The sequence below is a fragment of the Heterocephalus glaber genome, unplaced genomic scaffold (genome assembly GCF_053883595.1).
Source record: "Heterocephalus glaber isolate CG9 unplaced genomic scaffold, H.glaber_assembly_v1.0 deba00001481, whole genome shotgun sequence".
NCBI lineage: Eukaryota > Metazoa > Chordata > Mammalia > Rodentia > Bathyergidae > Heterocephalus > Heterocephalus glaber.
In genome coordinates, this window is record NW_028258317.1 from 15,228,374 (window position 1) to 15,247,879 (window position 19,506).

The following is a 19,506-nucleotide window of genomic DNA, read 5'->3' on the forward strand; positions in this document are numbered from 1 at the left end:
TAATTAATATTTAAACCATCACAACACTTATCCAAGGACTCAACATTCAGCTACATAAAGTTATGCTGCATAGAACAAAATTCTTCCCATTTGAGAAATAAGCATGTTTTGTAAGAAGAAACAAACTTTTAATATTTGATCAAAGTACAAATGTTGCCAATCAAATATATACTCATGTCTATCTGAATATATACACACCATGGATACCAAAAACTCAATATAAGAAATCACATGTTAAATTACAACTGATCTGTGAGTCTTTTTATTATTAATATACAATACTTAAATTTAAAATGTTTAACAGTACTACTTTACTAATTAGTATTTGCAATATTAACTCAGTTCAACTATAAAGCATCATTTTTATCCCAACAGCAAAATGACCATGAATAGAAAATTTTAGGATTAACAATTTTCCATCAATTTTATGCATAAAGCTAACATATCTTTTGAGCTTCTCAATGGCTCAAGAATTAAACTGCTACTGTTATTAAGAAAACAAAACCGAGAACAAAATTAATTTTTCCCTGCTAGTTCCCATGGATCTAAGTACCACACAATAATTCTTCCCAATCTGCAAAACAAAACAAAAAACCAAACAAATAGCTGGGCTAAGGAAGAAAGATCAAAACAAAGAAACAAGGGTTTTTTTGTTGTTTTTTTAAAAATCCTCATCCTCTAGCAATCCATAAAGTAACAGAAAAAAAAGTGGAAAAGTCACCCAGAATATATGACCATGTAAGCATGGGCACTCTTGCAGAAAACCAAGTCTGTAACCCAAAGCCTTGGGAAATTTAAATTAGAGTGAACGACCACAATAGGCAGGGAAATCTGTATAGATAAAAAGGGACTGCTTGAAGTTGTAGGTACACTACTAAAGATCTTCTGAAATTTCTAAACAAACCTTACTGATTTTATTAATTTTTAAAACAAGAATAACTGTATCTACATTATACTATAAAGATGTTTTCCCCCTTTTTATCAAAATACATACATATGTATGTGATATATGTAAAGGAAAAGGATTCCTATTGCTTAATACTGCCTCAGAAACTTGCTTCACAAATCTACCCTTCTGTATTTAAATAATTTTAAAAGAATAAAAATATTTTTTAAAACGAAGACTCTCTTCAGTGCTTATGTTAACCTAAGTGGTGGCACAATCATACAGCTGAACACTACTCCAGACTACCCCATGAAGAACTATATACAAAAGTTAGTTTAACCAACACCATTTGAAAATTAGATGATCTGTGGTACAACCGTGACATTCCTTCTGTTAAATCTGATAATGGAAATTTCCTAAACTACACAAATACAATCCAAAAAGTCATAGTATTAAGAAGAAATATAGACATTCCATGACTATGTATTTAATGGGTTTTTACCAGTAACCTATAGATCCAGAAACATTTAAATTGGATATTATGAACCTCACTAAAGAAGTATTTCATATACATAAAAACCAGTACCATGAGATTAAATGAATATTAAACAGCTTCTAAAGCAATATTTAAGTTACATTTATTCTCCCACAAAATTTGTATCACTTTTAAAACAAACCAAAAGAGCTGGATTGAATAAAAGACAGTGTGTTATAAGCAAAATAGACATATGGGACTGAGGTAATCTCTCAAATATTTATTGGAATTAACACTAAAATTTTATTGGCAATTAAAATCCTCCTTAAATATGGGGAAGCAATGCTGTTTCTAAAAATAACTGACAGAAGTTCATGTATGTTTAAATCAGACCATTTAACACTAAAAAGTGTCTACTGCAGTATAGGGACTAACAGGATTAATGTGATCGCCCATCTTCTCTTTAAATAAAACCTCCTTACTTCAGTTAAATTAATTTGCTGTTTCTGAATTCCTCACCTGATTTTAAAAAGCATTATTTGTATTACTTTAGCAATCTCATTTACCAATCATACCCAGATTATTGCCTACATCCTTAAAATTCCTCATTAACTTCAAATACGGAAAGAGTATTGAAGTTTCCCGAATTGGAGCTTTCTCAACCTAAAGTAGATAATTCGGTTATAAGCACTACTTTGTTATGAAGCAAAAACAAATGTGAACTATTCATGGGAATTGCAAATAAAAAAATTCCCTTAATAAGCAGCTCTTAAGCTATTTAACAGGCATTCGTTCACCTTAGAGCAGTTACAAGTTAACTACATATATAACTTAGTAAAAGCAAAAGATGGGGTAGGACAAATGAGTTCATAGATTTATGCTGTCTTCCCTTAAAATATGTTTGCAGAAGACAGAAATAAGAACAGATGTTCTCAAGTCCATGGTGAACTAATTCTCAAAACTGAAATACTAAGGTAAGAATTTGCCATAGAAATCAAAGTCACACATTTAATAGATACGATTCACTTTAACTTACTTTACATTTTTAATCCAAATCTATATTACAAAAATAAATTTCATCCCTAGAACTACATCTCCATCCAGAGCCAATGTTATTACATCAAGACTCAAAAGAAAAACCAAGTTAAATCTATTCTATTAGTTATTCATAAGTACATCTGTACAATTTATAAAGAAAATGTGACCTTAAAAAAAAAATGTGACCTTACACATGATAGATGCTCAATTTTAGTATTTATCTGCTCATTAAAACCAGGCAAGTAACTCAAAAATGCCAGAAAGCTAACCATGACAATACCTTTAATTTAAAGCAAAACAAAGATAAACAATGCTTCAGAGATTAAAAATTTTAGACTGAAAAATTTCCACTGGGTTAACACTTTCACTTCATTATTAAGTGTAAACCACCAAGATAACATTTAAGAAATTAATAAATTATTTTGAAGTTTAATATAAATTAAAGAAAGTCTTAAAAATCTTCTTGTAGACATATAGGAACTAACTGAAGAGCCTTTAAGGGACAAAGAATTAAATAGTCTCTTTCTGTAGTTTTAAAAAAGTTTCACAACCTAATTATTTGTCAGTTATATCAAATTTATCTTCTGACATTATAGATACTGTCCATAAATTATACTTAATCTCCTTAGACAAATGATTATTATATTCAATTTTTATAACAAACAGCTACATGAAACAGTCTTCACCCAAGAAGACATCAGGATTCAAGTTTCTCTGACAAAAATGAAAATGTTGTCCATCTAATTTTATGCTTCTCCATTACAAAAAAAAATGCAAACCAAAGATAAGGTAATATTTTAATGGCAACTATACTGAGTCATTAGTCCAAATATAGATCATGGTAATTTCTCATTAAACAGTTTCTAATGAATTTAGCATATCTTAGACGAAAATCTAATCCATTACTAAAAGAAAATGTAAAAAAATTTTAATTCTATCTCTAGGTACTTAAGTGTTGAAAAAGCTATTTATAAATAAATTTAGATTAAAAGTTATAAATTGACTTTGGAAGCCTGTATAACTAAATTGCTGATCTTACAGTGAAATCACAGATATTAGCAACATACAATATGAACATTCCAAAATGTCATTAAAATCCAACCCAAAGTTGCCTTGGCATTCATTTCTGGGACTTCTAATAAGATTTTCAGTCTACTGAACAATGGCCATAAAAGGCTTTCAAACTTCAATCCATTCACAAGTAAAGTTGAAATGGAACATTTTTATTTCTTCTCTCCCTATGACAACTTCACCATGGAACAGTGAATAACACAGCTCAAGCCATTATGCTAATTAGAAATTAAATAAAAAGACGCCCTTACAATAGTTAGGTGTAAGGTGACATGCTACAACTAGAGACACAGTTCAAAAGCAGCTTTAGGAATTGTGTAGTACTGGCTTACAAATGCTAAACAAAAACCACATTAGGGAGGGAGCTCCTTGACGCTCTTGGTCACTGGAACTCTAGCATGTGGTCATTTTGTAATTATAAGATCACACATACAACTATACATTAATGAGAAGTATGACAACCCATTTTTCTGACCTACGAGGCCTAAGATGTCTCAAGAATTATATTTATCAGGGACGGGGACTTAGCTTAGTGGTTCCCCCGCCTGCCTCGAAAGCACAAGGGACCCGAGTTCGATCCTAGTATCAAAAAAAAAAAAGAAAGAATTGTATTTATTAAAATTAAGCTGATGAATGCAAAAAGGGGGAAGTTACTGAAAGTAAAGTTTAATTTATTAATGCTTTCAAACTAACAAAAAGGGCTTCCTTCCTATGTCAAGACTATCAAGGAAGAACACTAGCTTTAAGGAGCAAAAGTTTTATTTTTAAACATGCTCTTCTTCAACACCCCTGTACAGAATATGATTTAAACAAGTGGTCATGTCCTTTGACTTATAGTATCTGATCCAAAGGAGAGGCTTGTCCTATTTTCCATAAAGCTGCATAAAACATCCAATTATGCTGTAAAAGAAAGGGAGATTAAAAAAAAAAAAAAAAAAGAAATAGCCAGAAAACAACAGAAGAAAATGATGACCAAGAAATCTTCCAACAGCATTCTGAACATATACAGAACATGAATGTCTCATTTAGGGTAGTGAAATGGCTTCTGAAAAGATAGGCTATTAAAGTGTTCAATTACATCTAGCCACATGTAAATATTAAGGGACCATACAGTCTAAAGTTTCTATTAGGAGTTTCTGCTACTATTTTTCCCTCCATTTAACCTATACTTTAAATCTTATCCTTTAATACAAACCTCACAGAGCTCCTTTTCAGTTCAGTCTTATAATCTTTTTTTTATGTCTACTACATTTACCTGAAATGATTATATATTGTGCTATGGTATCTCTTAAGTTTATAGAAATTTAACACTGGAATTACAGTGAACTTTCCATATTGTTATACATTTTAAGGTTTCTAAAGGCCAGAACTGCACCTTAATGGTAGAGTGACTTATATATTATATATATTATATATTAATTATATAGTATATCAATATATCAATTTTAAGATTTTAGAATGAAGATTAACAACCTACTAGGTGACAAAATGTTACCAAATCAAATAAAATGTATTTAAGGAAAATACTAAACTAGTGACATGTCCAGAACAACTTGGGTTCAAAAGAAGAAAGACACAAAACACGGAGAACTTTCAACCCCCAAAAAACAAGTGGCACGCATAAGCCCATGTTTGCCTCGATGATCACGAAGCTATCTTATAGTTAAAAGTTTTGTAAATATAGTTCCTATTATGTTAAGTCTATCTATGGTCTCATTTTAGCTTTATAACATTAATAAAATGTATTATTTAACCAATAAAAAGAAGTTATCCAAAGTCACAGGTAGCCAACTACAGATGCTAATAACTACCATTAACTAATATCCTACAGCCATTACCTCATTCAGAAGTAACTTTATACTGAGACCTGAAGGAAGAATAGGTAGTAGCCAGGCAAGGTAGAAATGGATCCTAGCAGAACAGAACAGCATATATAAAGAGCTAGAGCAAATAAAACACTGACATATTTGAAAAAGTGAAATTTAAATAGGTAACTCAATTTACTGAAAAATTTTGGGCGGGGGATACTGGGGATTGAACTCAGGACCTTGAGCTTGCGAGGCAGGTGCCAGAACCACTGAACTAAATCCCCAGGCCACTTTACTGAAATTTTAATTGGTTATCAAGGCTTGGTTGAGTGCCTAATAAGGGCCAGAGACTCAGCAATTGCCTCTAGATGACTGCATCATCTTTTGAAATTACATATAAAATTTCTATGTGCATATTTTGGGAAAAAAATGGAATTTTACACAAAAATAGTTAAAAGACTGCCCTATGTTGTTAAAAGCCATAATTTTTTATTTCAATTTCAAAAGTCACAATTTCACCTTAATGAAGCCATGATTTCGCTTCAATTTCAAATAATACTGTGTAAAAAAGAATACCACTTTATATACAAAAGCAAAATTGCAATTAAATTCACCTCCAATTTGTTAGGTACCTGTTATGTGGCAAACGATGACAAAGCGAAGGAACAACATGCCAAACTACACACACACACACAGAGCTCTACATTAAAACAAAATTCTATAGCATCACAGTCACAAACTAGAGACTAATATAGCTTCAACTCTTAAAAATGCCATACGTTTCATTCTTCGTCAGGTATTTGTTTTTAAATCCTGAACCTAATTTTTGCTAAATCTAAACCTTTCAAAATTACTAAATGAGAAATATTAAGATCACAAATTAAAAATAAAGCATGCTTCTAGATGTAGAAATTAAACTATTACTCATTGTTTCAAAATATATTTAACCGCCTGCCTCGCAAGCACAAAGGACCCAAGTTCGATCCCTCGTACCAAAACACAAAACAAACAAACAAATATATATATAAGACTGCAATGAGTATACTATTCATCAATTAAAGTATTCATTCACTTTCAAAAAGTATTACATGTCTAATGTGTTCAGCTCAGAGTAGAAGATACAAAACAGTCCATAATCCTGTGAGAAATACCTATATATAGTATTATAGATCCCTCTCCAGAATATACTAAGAAAAAGAAAAGGAGAATGAAAGTGTGATAGTATATACTATGTGTTTATGAAAGGTGAAGATAGAGCATGAAGATACATACATACTTGTTTTTTCTCCCCTAATACTTGGGATTGAACACCGTGCCTTCATATGCCACCACACCCAGCCTATATTGTTTTTTTTGGGGGGGTACCAGGGATCGAACTCAGGATCTTGTGCTTGTGAGGCAGGTGGCAGAACCACTGAGCTAAATCCCCAGCCCTTGCCTGTATTGTTTTAAATGTAAGGACAAAGCATTAAATTTCTCTTAACAGTTACCCATGAGGAGAAGGGCAAGAATAGAGTGGAGACTTGATCAGAAGATAGGCTTCTCTGAAAAGATTTTACCTTGTTTTGTTGAATTTGGGACCTTAGACGCATTTAATATAATTATAAAGCAAAATTAAATTTTAAAACATTAATCCTGAAAAATAAATATATCAAAAGCAAAATAAACAAATGAACCTAGCTAATGAACTGAGCTACCTAACAAGTTGGTAAGTGAAGGGAGAGAAACTCAAATTTAATAAGCCTCTTGACCAAACTACCAATTCACAGGCAATAGAAAACAATGGGACATGTTAAACAATACTACAAAAGAAAAAACACTTCAGAAAATTCTAGAAAAAATACAGTTTGTACAATAATTACATTACAAAGAATTTTTTAAAAAGATAAAAGAACCCATCAATTAAAAGACCTTTAAATTATCAACTGACTGAAATATATAGATCAGATATGATTCAGATAAACGAAGAAAAAAATTATGACCCAAGTTGAGAAATTCAAATACTGTACTGAATGGGTATATAATTTGTTTAGGTGTGAAAATATGATTTCTTTTAAAGGATTACCTTTCAGAAGGCATACATACTAAAATATGTGAATGAATGAAATAATATGTCTGTGGTTTGCTTCAAAATAATATAGGGGTTGGGCCAGGGATTTAGCTTAGTGGTTCCGGCACCTGCCTTGCAAGAGCAAGGTCCCAAGTTTGATGCCCAGTACCAAATAATAATAATAATAATAATAATAATAACAATAATAATAATATAGGGGCATGAAGATATGAAAAGTTTAGTCATAAATTAATAATTGTTGAAACTGGTTTATGGAACACTACAACCTATCATAACACTGTATATATTTCAAAATTTCAATAATAAAACACAACAAAGAATTAACAATTACTCTTATGGCTAATCATATCCATTTTGTATCCAGGAAAATAAGTTACTGATTATTCTACTGTAATTCCTAAAGTACTTAGAGTCTCTCCCTATTATTTGATAGTCTTATGCAAGTTAATCCTTGAGATTCACTTCACAAATTTAAAAACATGCTGCTTTCCTTTGTACATCTTTAAATAAGAGCTGTGCTTTTCCAATCAATATAACAGTATCTTTCTTTTTTTTTCATAGTTTATTACCCATAGTAAAGCACATTCTAAAAATATTACATGGAAAATTCCAGAAATAAACTTAAAAGAAAAGTTTTAAGTCATTTGCTATTCTGAGTAGTACGATGAAATCTTGTACTGTGCTGCTCCATCAGCTCTGATATGAATCCAGCATATCCACACTGTATATACTACCCACCTGTTAGTCATTTAGTAGTCATCTCAGATCAACTGTTACAGCACCCAGGGCTTGTGTTCAAATAGCCCTTTTTATTTATAATGACCCAAAGCTCAAGAGTAACAATGTTGGCAATTAGGATATGACAAAGAGAAAATATAAAGTGTTTCCTTTAAGTGAAAAGGTAAAAGTTCTTGACTACATGATAAAAAAAAAATTATATGGTAAGGTTGCTAAGTTCTAAAGTAAAAACAAATCTAGCCATGAAATTATGAAGGAAAAAAATTCATGCTAGTTTTACTGTCACATTTCAAACTCCAGAATTAGGCCACACTATGAAATAAGTACTAATATAGAGAAGGTATTAAATTTGTGGGTATAAGACATCATTATAACTGTTCTCATTATTGTTAATCTCTTATTGTGCCTAATTTATAAATTTAACTTATCATAGGCATGCATGAATAGGGAAAACACAGTATATGTAGTGTTTGGTCCCATCTACAGTTTCAGGCATCTACTGAGGGTCTTAGAATGTATCCACCCAACTCCAAGGATAAGGGGATATAAGTGTATATGAGAACTGCAAGTCACTCTTCATTGAGGATAATAAAAAAAGTAGGCTGGACTTCAAAAAAGAAAAACAGGGCCAGGGATTTAGCTCAGTGGTTCCGCTGCCTGCCTTGCAAGCAGAAGGTCCCGAGTTCGATCCCCAGTACCAAAAAAAGAAAATGAAAAATAAAAACAAATGATCAAGCATAGTTCTTATAAAGAAGTAGGAGCACATATTTAGCACCCAGAGGCCCTGAGCTCATCTTAGGAGAGAAGAAAGGGGGGCAAAAAGAAAGAAGGGAGAAGGGAGAGAGGGAGGTAAAGGATGCACAGACCTTAGAAACAAAGAACTACATCCCTCAGCACACAGTTGAAAGCCAAAGTACAAAGGCACTGACAACCTATGTTTGGCATGTACAGTATTTATTATGGGCAGAGTCACCATCCTATAACTATATATACTGAGGAAAGATATACATACTGAGTGTCACATACCTATGGTCTTAATGGAACATCAAGGAAGCTAATCAACAACTTTAAATCGTAAAGTGAGAAAAGTGGTGGACATTTACAGTAAGAACAGAAAAGAAATAAATGCCTCCTAACTATACATTATCTATCAGCAAAGCAAAACAAATGTGTAAGCACTCACTGAAATTGGAATAACGGGAGGATCTAAAGTTTCCACAGAACAAAAGGTGGTGCTACACTCATTACTACAAACTTAGTAATAGTAAATGCAAAATATATATGCATTTATAGTCTGCCATAAGTTTACGTACTATCTCAAATTTATTAATCCTACTTGTTTAAGTTTTCAATCACATTTATTATAAGGATTTTTTTTTTTTTGGTACCAGGGATCAAACTTGGGTCCTTGCGCTTGCGCAGCAGGCGGCAAAACCATTGAGCTAAATCCCCGGCCCAATATAAGGATTTTGAAATACTTAACTCGCATGATTAAGAGAGTTCTACAAAATTACTTAAATTATATTTTGTCTCTTCAATGAAACACTGAGTTACTTAAACTATGTTTTTATCACTTTAAATACTCAGTACTACTTATACTCTACATAGAGCAGATGTTTAATAAATGATGATTTAACAATAGGGAAAAAAGCTAATATATATGTCTAGGAATTACTCCAAATATCAAATATTGTAAGTCTTATGAGTATGAACAAGATCTGTCATTAAGGAATTTGAAATCTTTTATATCATATTGCTGTTTTAAATATATAGGACTTTCAGGAGTTGTTTTCTTTGGACAGTAGCTATTGATGCTGTTTAACAATCACTATTTCAAAAGCATGCCAGAATTTCTTCATACTCCCACTAACATGAAAAAAAATTCTCCTTTAAAAAATATATGAACTAGATCTACCCCAGATCTATTTACGAAAGAAAGAATGATTAGAAAGCAACAACATACTCAAATAGGCATCATTACAGAATATATTACTTATTAATTGGAAATATTATGGCATCAGGAGATCAAAGAAATAAAATAGAGGCCTATGTCTGAATATTTGTAAGAGTTTTTTAAGAATCAAGCAAGTTAATTTGTAGAATTGCAGAATTTGTTTAAATTTGGTTAGAAGATAAAAACAAATCCTGGGGTCAAAGAGTATAGAAAAATGCCAATACAGATAAAAGGAACATTCAATACCTGAAATCATTTATATCTTTTACTAACGATTTTATGTTGTACACACACTAAACTTGTAAACACATACCTGTAAGGATGAACTGTGCATTTTTTAAAAATGCATAGAAAACATATGAAGAAAATTCACTGCAAAAAAACTCATGCCTAGAAAAATGCAAGACAACATATATATAAAAAAAATAACAAGTTGTATGTGCACACCGGTGGGGGGGTTGTCAAGATGTGATAGGTATATGTTCTAATTCCTCAACATGAATGTAATTACTATGTATCACAATTATTAAAAATATTAAAAGAATAACAACATGTCTACCAGCAAATCAAACAAATCTGCAACATGACAAGTCACCATAAAAAAACCATAGTTAATTGGAATCATTGTACATTATTGATAGGACGTAAAATGTTGCAGACAAATGGGAAACAGTTTGGGGGGGTTCCTCAAAAAGTTCAACTAAATTACCAGTAACTCCACTACCAGGTATACACTTGAAAGCAAGTGTTTAAATTAACACTTGTATACAAATGCTCACAGCAGTACTATTCACAATAGCCAAAAGGTGGGAACAATCTAAACATGCATACCAGATGAATGAATAAACAAAACACAATAAATCTATACAGTGGATTATTCAGCCTTTAAAGGTAATGAAGTACAGACACACATTACAATGTACATAAACTTCTAAAACATTATGCTAAGTGAAAGAAGCCAGACACAAAGGCCACATTCTAGGTGGTTCTGTTTACATGAAATATTGAAAATAGATTAATCTACAGAGACAGAAAGCAGATTAGTGCTTGCCAGAAACTGGAGGAAGGTGGAAATGGGGAAATGACTGCTCAGTGGGTTCTGGATCTCCTTTAGACACTGGACTAAGAATTTCTGAATTAGACAGAGGTGATAGCAACACAACATTGTGCATGTACTAAATGCTGCTGAACACCTTAAAATAAATTGTTATGTTCCACTTCAATACAATATCCCCCCAAAAGTTCTAGACGTTTATCTTTTTTACAATATAACAATACTAGTTTTCTCAGACAGTTTAGTCAGATAACTGATTACCAACCTTCTTTTCTTTAATACTGTAAGAGACAACTTACTAAACTCACCACTTCTTTCCTCTAGATCCATACTTCCATATTGCTCAGTTGCCTCTTATTCTATCTTACCTTCCTATCAATTTCACTTTTCCGAGAAACCCCTGTTCTATCATGAGTCAGGTCCCGGCTAACTTGTTTTCTATATTCCCCAGGTTTATAACTTTGAAGTCATCATTAAATCCTTTTATCTCCCTTACCCAACAACAAGTTATGTCCATTTTCCTAAAGCTCTCTCTTAAATCCACTTCCTCCTTGCTATATTAATACTGTATTCCTACAACTACCTCAGTCCAGATTACTACAAAGCCTATCCATTCATCCCATCTTGAAAACTGCTAACTCTACAATTCAACCTCACATAGTCACTAGAATCCTTTCTAAAATAGAAATGTGAGCATGTTACTTGTCTGCTTGAAATCCTTCAATGGCTCCAGGATTTTCAAGACAGTTCTTTGAGATGGACATAGATAGCACTTTCATGAGCTAGACCCTATTGCTCTTACTGGACTTATAATCCCTTACTTCTCAACTATCACCTCACCAATCAAACTAAAATACCTTCACATCCCGAAACTCACTGTTTTCATTCCGCTGTGCTTTTGCACATGCTATTCTCTTCACCTAAAACCATCCACTCCAACCTTACCACTAACCCCTTCTTCAAAATTCAACTCTTACACTCTGGTCTCCAAGTTTTTTCCAACTCTCCAGTCTGAAATAAGTGTCTTCCCATGTTCCCATGCCAATTTTTTTTTTTTTTTTGTACCAGGGATCAAACTTGGAACCTTAAGCTTTAGAGGTAGGCAGTGGAACCACTGAGCTAAATCCCCACCCCGCAAATTTTTTTTTTTTTTAGGATTTTTTTAAGGTTAGCTTCTTTAAGATTGTCTTTCCTTTCAATGACACAATAATTACACAATATGATTTTAATTAATAAGCCTCCTCCACATGCCTCCTTTTAAATGAAACCTATCTTTTGCCAACAATACCTTGTAACTAGTAAGCCTCACATGGAACATCTCCTTATCCTGATTCTACTTTATTTTGTTAATATCTTTTTGATCTAGCTTTTCTTCTCTTTGCTGTCAAATTCTAAGGTCAGCAAACTACAGCCTATGCTAGCCACCAGTTTTTGTAAATAAGATCTTACTGGAAAAGCCACCCGAATTTCTTTAGTTATTGTCTAAGGCTGCTTTCCCACAAAGGCATTGGTGAACAGCTAGCTAAGAGATCCTATGGCCTGGAAGCCTAAATAACTTCCTGTCTGATTCCTTAAGAAAAGACTGTTACTGAGGCCGGGGATGCAGCTCAGTGGCACTGCGCCTGTCTGGCAAGGGCAAGGTCCTGAGTTCAAACCCTGGTAACCAAAAAAAGAAAAGACTGTTACACCCTGGGGATCTGAACTAGATCTACATTCAATGTCATCATTTCTTCTTCGAACAGGAGGGTACCGCTAAAGGTTTTTAAGCAGCAGTAAAGTGCCATGAGTAAAGGGGCATCTCAAGACTACTAGTGTATAGAGAACTATGGCAAGAGATTTGGCATACATATAGTGTGGAAAACAAAGGGAAAGGAATTTTTAAAGGAATGACTTTTTAAGACTGGATAACTACATGGGACAGAGGAAACAAAGCTAATGCCAAAATTTTAATCCTCAATGATGTGACTACTGGAATTTGCATTCTCTCCTACCATCTACTTTAGACTTTCAGCTTTTCAAATTTTCCTATCTTATTGGCTAATTAGTTTAGCCTCTAAAATCCTAATAATAATTCTATTGTTTCTGTGTAGTAGGCATTTCCAGTGCTTGCTATGTGGCTAACTCCTGGGAAAGCAAAGTATTTAGGAAGAGGCAGTCCCAACGGAATTCACCAAACTTGAGTACAAGAGTAATGTCAGAGATAGATGGAGATGATAGTACTCACCTGTGGCATTAAGCAGAAAGAGAAGGAAACTAAGATTTTGGATCCAGACCTGGGTCTAGCCAAATAGGAAGAAACAGCTATAAATATGCTTATAGAAGCAGACTGTCTTTGGTACTCTACATATTCTTTCTGATGTTCAGACAGACCACCATTAAAGTAGCCTCTGGTAAGAGTTTCATGAGAAACAAGATCAAAAAGTGAAGAATTAAATGGAGTAAACCCTACTGCTTTTTTATGTAGGAAAAGCAGTCCTTATTAAAGATGATACTACTTTTCAAAGTGGCCCGTGTGATACTAACCTTCAGTGACAGAGTTTTCACATCCCACAATGTTGAGAAGGATATCATCATCTTTCTCATCTACTTCACACCCTAGTAGCATCCAGCTTTCCACATTTTCACTTTCAGAAATGATGCTTTCTTCCTCTTCACTTGAACTGACCTCTATAATCATGACCTCTCGGATCACACCTGATCTTTCTTCAGGTTTAGGCTTCTCAATTTTTCGTTTGGATTTCTTATCAGTCAACTCATCAGAATAAGGAGAAGCAGGGGGTGCTCTGGTCTTTTTTTGTGCTTGCACTCTAATATTCTTTCTTTTACATCTATAAATACTATCTTCATCAGACAAAGCGATGACATCTGACCCGTCTGATAGTTGGATGACCTCACTATCTGAAAGGACAATTAAATTCTGATGTGGTTTAGTACTCAATTCAGAATTCCCAGGGTTCTTTTCCTCATGTCCTTCCTCTCTGATAGTATTACCAAGATCTTGGGCATAATGAACTTGGCTGTAGAGCTGAAATTCCACCTCACTATCAACACTTAGTTCACTAGATGATTCTTCACGATAAAGATCATCTTCATATGCTTCTATAGTCTCATAGCCACCGAACATCATGGAAAGTCAGGAACCTCAATTCTGTAAGAGAAAGTCACATAATGTATTTTAAAAGCTCAGATCTTGTCTGGTTAGTGCATTTCACCCCACAGAGCCAACTTCTATGTGAAGGTCATTACTTTTCTCTGACACATTAAAATACATTTTTTTTTCTCTTAAGAGTATCTTTTTTCCATGGATTTCTAAATCATGTTATGACTACTGTAATAATATCCATTCTCTCAAATGAGAATTACTATCAATAACTTGAGTTATAGTTATTAACGGAAAAATAATTCATAGATATAGTGGAAAAGAAAAACAGGTTGAGATCTACTGCTTGACACTGAACACCTGTTCTCCAAAATGTTAAAGCTTACAAAAAGATTTGAAGTATCTCTTGCTATTCCATTTATTCCTCATCTCTTCCTTGGTGCTGGTTCTGTATCTCCTCTTTATCACTTCTCGGCCTTTTGGCTAAGATCAAGTGCTGTATCTCCTCTTTTCACGAACACATCCTCATAAAGGAATATTACTTCAACTCTGACTAAAATCCACAAGAAGCCACCATTATACTTGTTTGAATGCAGATGCTAATTCTCAATTTAAAAATGCATCTCAAGGGGAAGAGGTGCAGTTCAGTTGCAGAGTACATGCCTAGCATGTGCAAGGCCTTGGGTTGATCCCCAGCATAAAAAAAAAATTTAATTTCACAACTGTCTAATCCTTGGCCAAAAGAGTATCTCTGATAAAACTATCTCTATATTAAATTATAAAAAACAAACTTACTCAAATCAAGGCAAAACTCACAACTCTGGAAATACATGCATAAAGAAAAACACTTCACTTTCCTACTATGAACAATTAAATCCTGTTCATCCTTCAACTGGGCTTTAACATTACTTCCCACCAGACTAAATTAAGTGTCCTTTTTATAGGCTTCCATAGCACTTTATATTTCAAAATACTCATCACATTTCTAATTACTTATTCAGTGTAAATGTCCCAGAAGTACACAATACAAACCTCAGAAGGGCAGGAACTATATGCACTTTGTTACACAATGGCTACCAAAGCCAAAGGTAATGTTTAGGGAGACTTCTATATACATTTGTTGAATTAATCAATGAATAAATGAATTATATCATCAGGTATTTGTTCTTCAGGCCTGATTAAGTCTAATAGCTTCCTATAATATAGAAGTTACAATCAAATAATTAACAGTTAGCTTCAACTATTCCAAAGAAGAAATTCTCTTATCAGCCAAAAATTTACACTGAGCTAAATCCCTGGCTTGAAAAATCTACTCTTAAAAATCAAGGGTTTCCGGCCAGGGATTTAGCTCAGTGGTTTCACTGCCTGCTGAGCAAGCACAAGGACCTGAGTTCAATCCCAGGTACCAAAAAAGAAAAAAAAAAAAATCAAGAGTTTCAGGGCTGGGATTTAGCTCAGTAGCACCACGCCTGCCTCACCAGGGCAAGGTTCGATCCCCAATACCAGAAAAAAAAAAAAAATCAAGAGTTTCAATTAGGTATTCATGGAATATTGATCAAAATGAGAGTTCTGGAAAAACAAGTCATGTTTGTTCAAATATCAAGGATACCCTAGAAAACAGTTCATAATGTCAATTTAGTCTTTCACTTTTAGCTACACAGATAGGAAAGAATCGTCATTTTCTTAGTTTCCCAATTCTTTGCCCCAAGTGTCAGGATGTAGTGATTGTGATGGTAGTTTTAGTGATAGAACCAGATAACCCAATAATCAAATAAATAAAAGCCCAAAATGCACTAAATTCAAGCTGCAGTTTTTTTGCTTTCCAGAAATGAAGAAAGCAACTCTTAATACCTTTTTTCTTCTAAAGGCCTAATAAACCTGCCTCCTTGTTGAACTTTCAGGTTGCTATGCTGTTATTGTCACACAAGTTGAATGTGGCTGACTGTATAATAATGCTCATGGCATTTATCAGTTTATATTGAAATGTTAGCCTCAGAGAAATCCAAATGAAAGATGAATTCTTTCCTTTTTATTTAATAGGCAAATTAATTCTAAAATAAGTCAAAGGAATTATGGTTCCTTCAAAATCCTCACTGGATCCATCCTGAAGGATCCAGTGTGGACTTAAGATAAAACATAATTCCAGTGCAGCACAGAAAAAATTAAAGAGCTAAATTACAGTTACAAATTTGTACTACTCTTCGAGCCATCCCAAAGGAAAGGGATTAAGAATAGGGCCATAGGCACACCTGTGAATGTATGCCAAAAATAAACTACAGAACCATAATAAAAACTGACTTCCTTAGGTGTAAGGATTTATCTCTTTCCCTGAAATGTAGAGAAATGAATTTAACAATTTAGCCCCTATGGCCTTTAAGAGGATTTTGTACTTCTGTACTTGAAAATTGTGCTCAGGCAAAACATCTTCTCTTCTATTTATGTATCTTATATATGCCAGGGATGAGGTTTGCCTCAGGCTGTTTTGGTTTATGTTACTACTTTAATTACATTCAACTGTGTTTTTTTTTAAAGTACACTGGGAAATGAATATAAAATATAGATATATAGATATATTTATAGATACATATCCCTTGACTCAGAAGTCTTTCTCAGCTTTTTGATCATTGTACAGGACTCCCAAGTACATTTAACTTGATTAACAGAAGGTCCTCATGAAAGTCCCAAACTTTTAAATCCAAAAAGTACCTTCTGGATTATTTCACACAGCCCCCTTAATGGACATATTTGAGGTCCAAAGAGATAAAAAGGCCTATCCAAGGTCAGGCAGCTGGTTAAGAACACAACTAGAAGTGATTTACATTTTCCTGACTCTCTGCCAAGCTTCACTAAGACTTTTTTTTCTTTTTTCACTAAGATTTTAAAACATAATTTTTAAAATACATAATTTCAGATATTGTTATATATTCATTGGCTCTACCACCTAAATTTACTTCACACATATCCATTTTACTTCTCATTGGTGCATAAAAACCATGAAAGAGCGCTGGGGATTTGGCTCAGTGGTTCCGCCACCTGCCTCGTAAGCACAAGGTCCCGAGTTCAATCCCCAATACCAAAAATAAAAAATAAAAAAATAAAAACTATGAAAGAGGCATTTTAATTAGAAGGAAAAGCACATATTTAAAATCTGTCAGTTTACTAACCAAGAACCTCCCAAGTTGATACTCAGAGACTTTGTCAATTCTATGACTGAAAAAAATGGGTAAGAATATGAATTATCACTTAAGTATGAAACTCATCTAAAGAATAAAAATGGCTTACCAAACACAAAACAGCTATAGAAAATAACTACAAAGGTTCTTGCCATCGAAAAAGACAGCGGTATTCATTCACTCAATTTTTTTAAATGGGACAACTTAAGGTTTGTTTAAGCTCTTGGAATTTACTCACAATATTTAAAGCAATGCTTCTGCTTTAATAATCCACCAACTGGATCATTCCAAATATTTTGCTCTTATTTCCTTTCAAAGCATTTTCAGCTTAGATATTCACTCTTAATGAATTATCTATAGGCATCCACTTCAGGCAGATTTAAATAAAACCCACAGCTTTTCCTTTTCCTCCTCCTCCTCTTCTTCCTCCTCCTTCTTCTTTTTCTTCTTCTTCTTCATTTGCAGTGCTAGGGATAGAACCCAGCGAAGTGGGCATGCCAGGCTAGCACTCTACCACCGAGCTACAACCCAGCCCTACAGCTTGATTTTAAATCCAAGTTGCACTGGAAAGTGACATATATATATATATATATATATATATATATATACACACATACATATATATATATATATATATATACTTTATTCTCAACATTTCTCATTTGCTCTTAAGTTTGTGACCCTGACAACAAAAATAAGTGTAAGATTCAAATTTCTGTCCATTCTTCAAATGTGACTGCCATTTCAAAACAAATATAACTGGCATAGAGAATCCAAATGTGTGAAACAGTGGTAAAAATGAGGAAGACAGAATCCTGGGGGGGAGGAAAATATGTTAAATTTACTGAGGTATTTCCCAGCTATCCTTGGGATACTGTAAATGCTTTTTAGAGGATCTAACCCTATCTGGAAACACTTTCTTCACCATTCCCTCAGCACGCCTCCTTTTTACGTGTAGTCTCTTATCTCTGTAAACTGTCACACAACCCTCATGTTTTACTCTTCCTCAGTCCATTCAACACCTTCAAATTCTCTTGATAGCAATATTAAACTGTCCCCAAAGACTTAATATTGTCTTAAACATACACAGTTCTCTTAGTCTCTGTAATTAAAAGTTCTGAAGAAACCTGAAAAAGTTATCGAATTTACTCTCATGTTATACTTAGAGAAACACGGCTCATAGAAATATATCCAATGAGCCAAAAAAGCCCTAAATAACTAATTCAACCCTGAAATCTGAAATAATTGTAAATTCAGCCAAAAGAAGAGATATGTAGAGTCACCAACTACTCAGTGGTGGAGATTTGGTTAAAACCTATGTCTGTTGACTCCCGGCCACACTTTTTTCCAAATACCGGCAGGACTTCCCTAAAGTTTAAGGCACCAAACGGCTAAAGGACCTGAGAGATAAAAGAAATCTCAGTGAATAAAATCTAAGTCTCCTTCTTTTAATAAGAAGGGACGCAACTACTGAAACTGTTCTGGTTCCACAGCTGCAGCTGCTACTTCTGACTGGAGAGGCTGGAGTTAGCCCAAGGGCTATCAGGTCCTCACAGGCCGGAGTACCGCTGAGCCCAGCAGAACCTCGGGGTTTAATTCGCCGACCTGCTTTCCTAAAATGGAACTCCTGGGGAAGGGTGCGGTGGGTAAAATGGACAGAAAAGCCACCCCTTCGGGGGCTATCAACGCTCAGCCCTTCTTGAATGACGGCCTCAGGCCGTGGAGGAACAGGAGACGCGTAAACCCCAGCCTGTCAGCCGAGCCGCGTGGGGCAGCTCGCGGCTTAGGGGCCAGGAGCAGCGCCTAGCCACTAGTGAGGTGGGGGTGGGGGCGCGGAGCCGGGCGAGGGGGCTCGCGCTACTTCCACAGCCCGGCGGGTAAGACGGAGGGCGGGCAAGGGTCTCCCAGCCGTGGGAGGCTCGGGGCCCGTCACACACATACTCACTGCCGCCGCTGCGACCAGGAAGCACCAACCAGGAACCAAAACGCGGAAAGGGACGGGGAGGGGCGAGGACAAATGAGGTGAGGAAGCCGCGTCCGCGCGTACTCGAGAGGAGGGAGGCACTTCCGGAAAAACACAGCTCTCCACAGTCCTCCTTCCGTCTCCCCCCACCTTTCGGGCCCTCTTTGGGCCTGCG

General features: G+C 34.6%; 1 protein-coding gene across 6 annotated transcripts in view; it reads right to left on the reverse strand.

The window, feature by feature from the left end:
- Zcchc7 (zinc finger CCHC-type containing 7) overlaps nt 1–19,506 on the reverse strand; it is a 251,610-nt gene that overhangs the window by 231,632 nt on the left and 472 nt on the right. For 2 of the 6 annotated variants that reach the window (XM_087183687.1, XM_087183685.1), the window contains exons 1-2: nt 19,314–19,471; nt 13,619–14,243 (exon numbers count right to left, since the gene is read on the reverse strand). In XM_087183687.1, coding sequence (XP_087039813.1) covers nt 13,619–14,222 — 604 coding nt within the window. In that variant the 5' untranslated portion in view covers nt 14,223–14,243; nt 19,314–19,471. Of the gene's footprint in view, nt 1–13,618; nt 14,244–17,606; nt 17,946–19,309; nt 19,472–19,506 lie in introns of those variants that run through there. The other 4 variants (XM_087183681.1, XM_087183683.1, XM_087183682.1 and 1 more) reach the window with 4 other exon arrangements.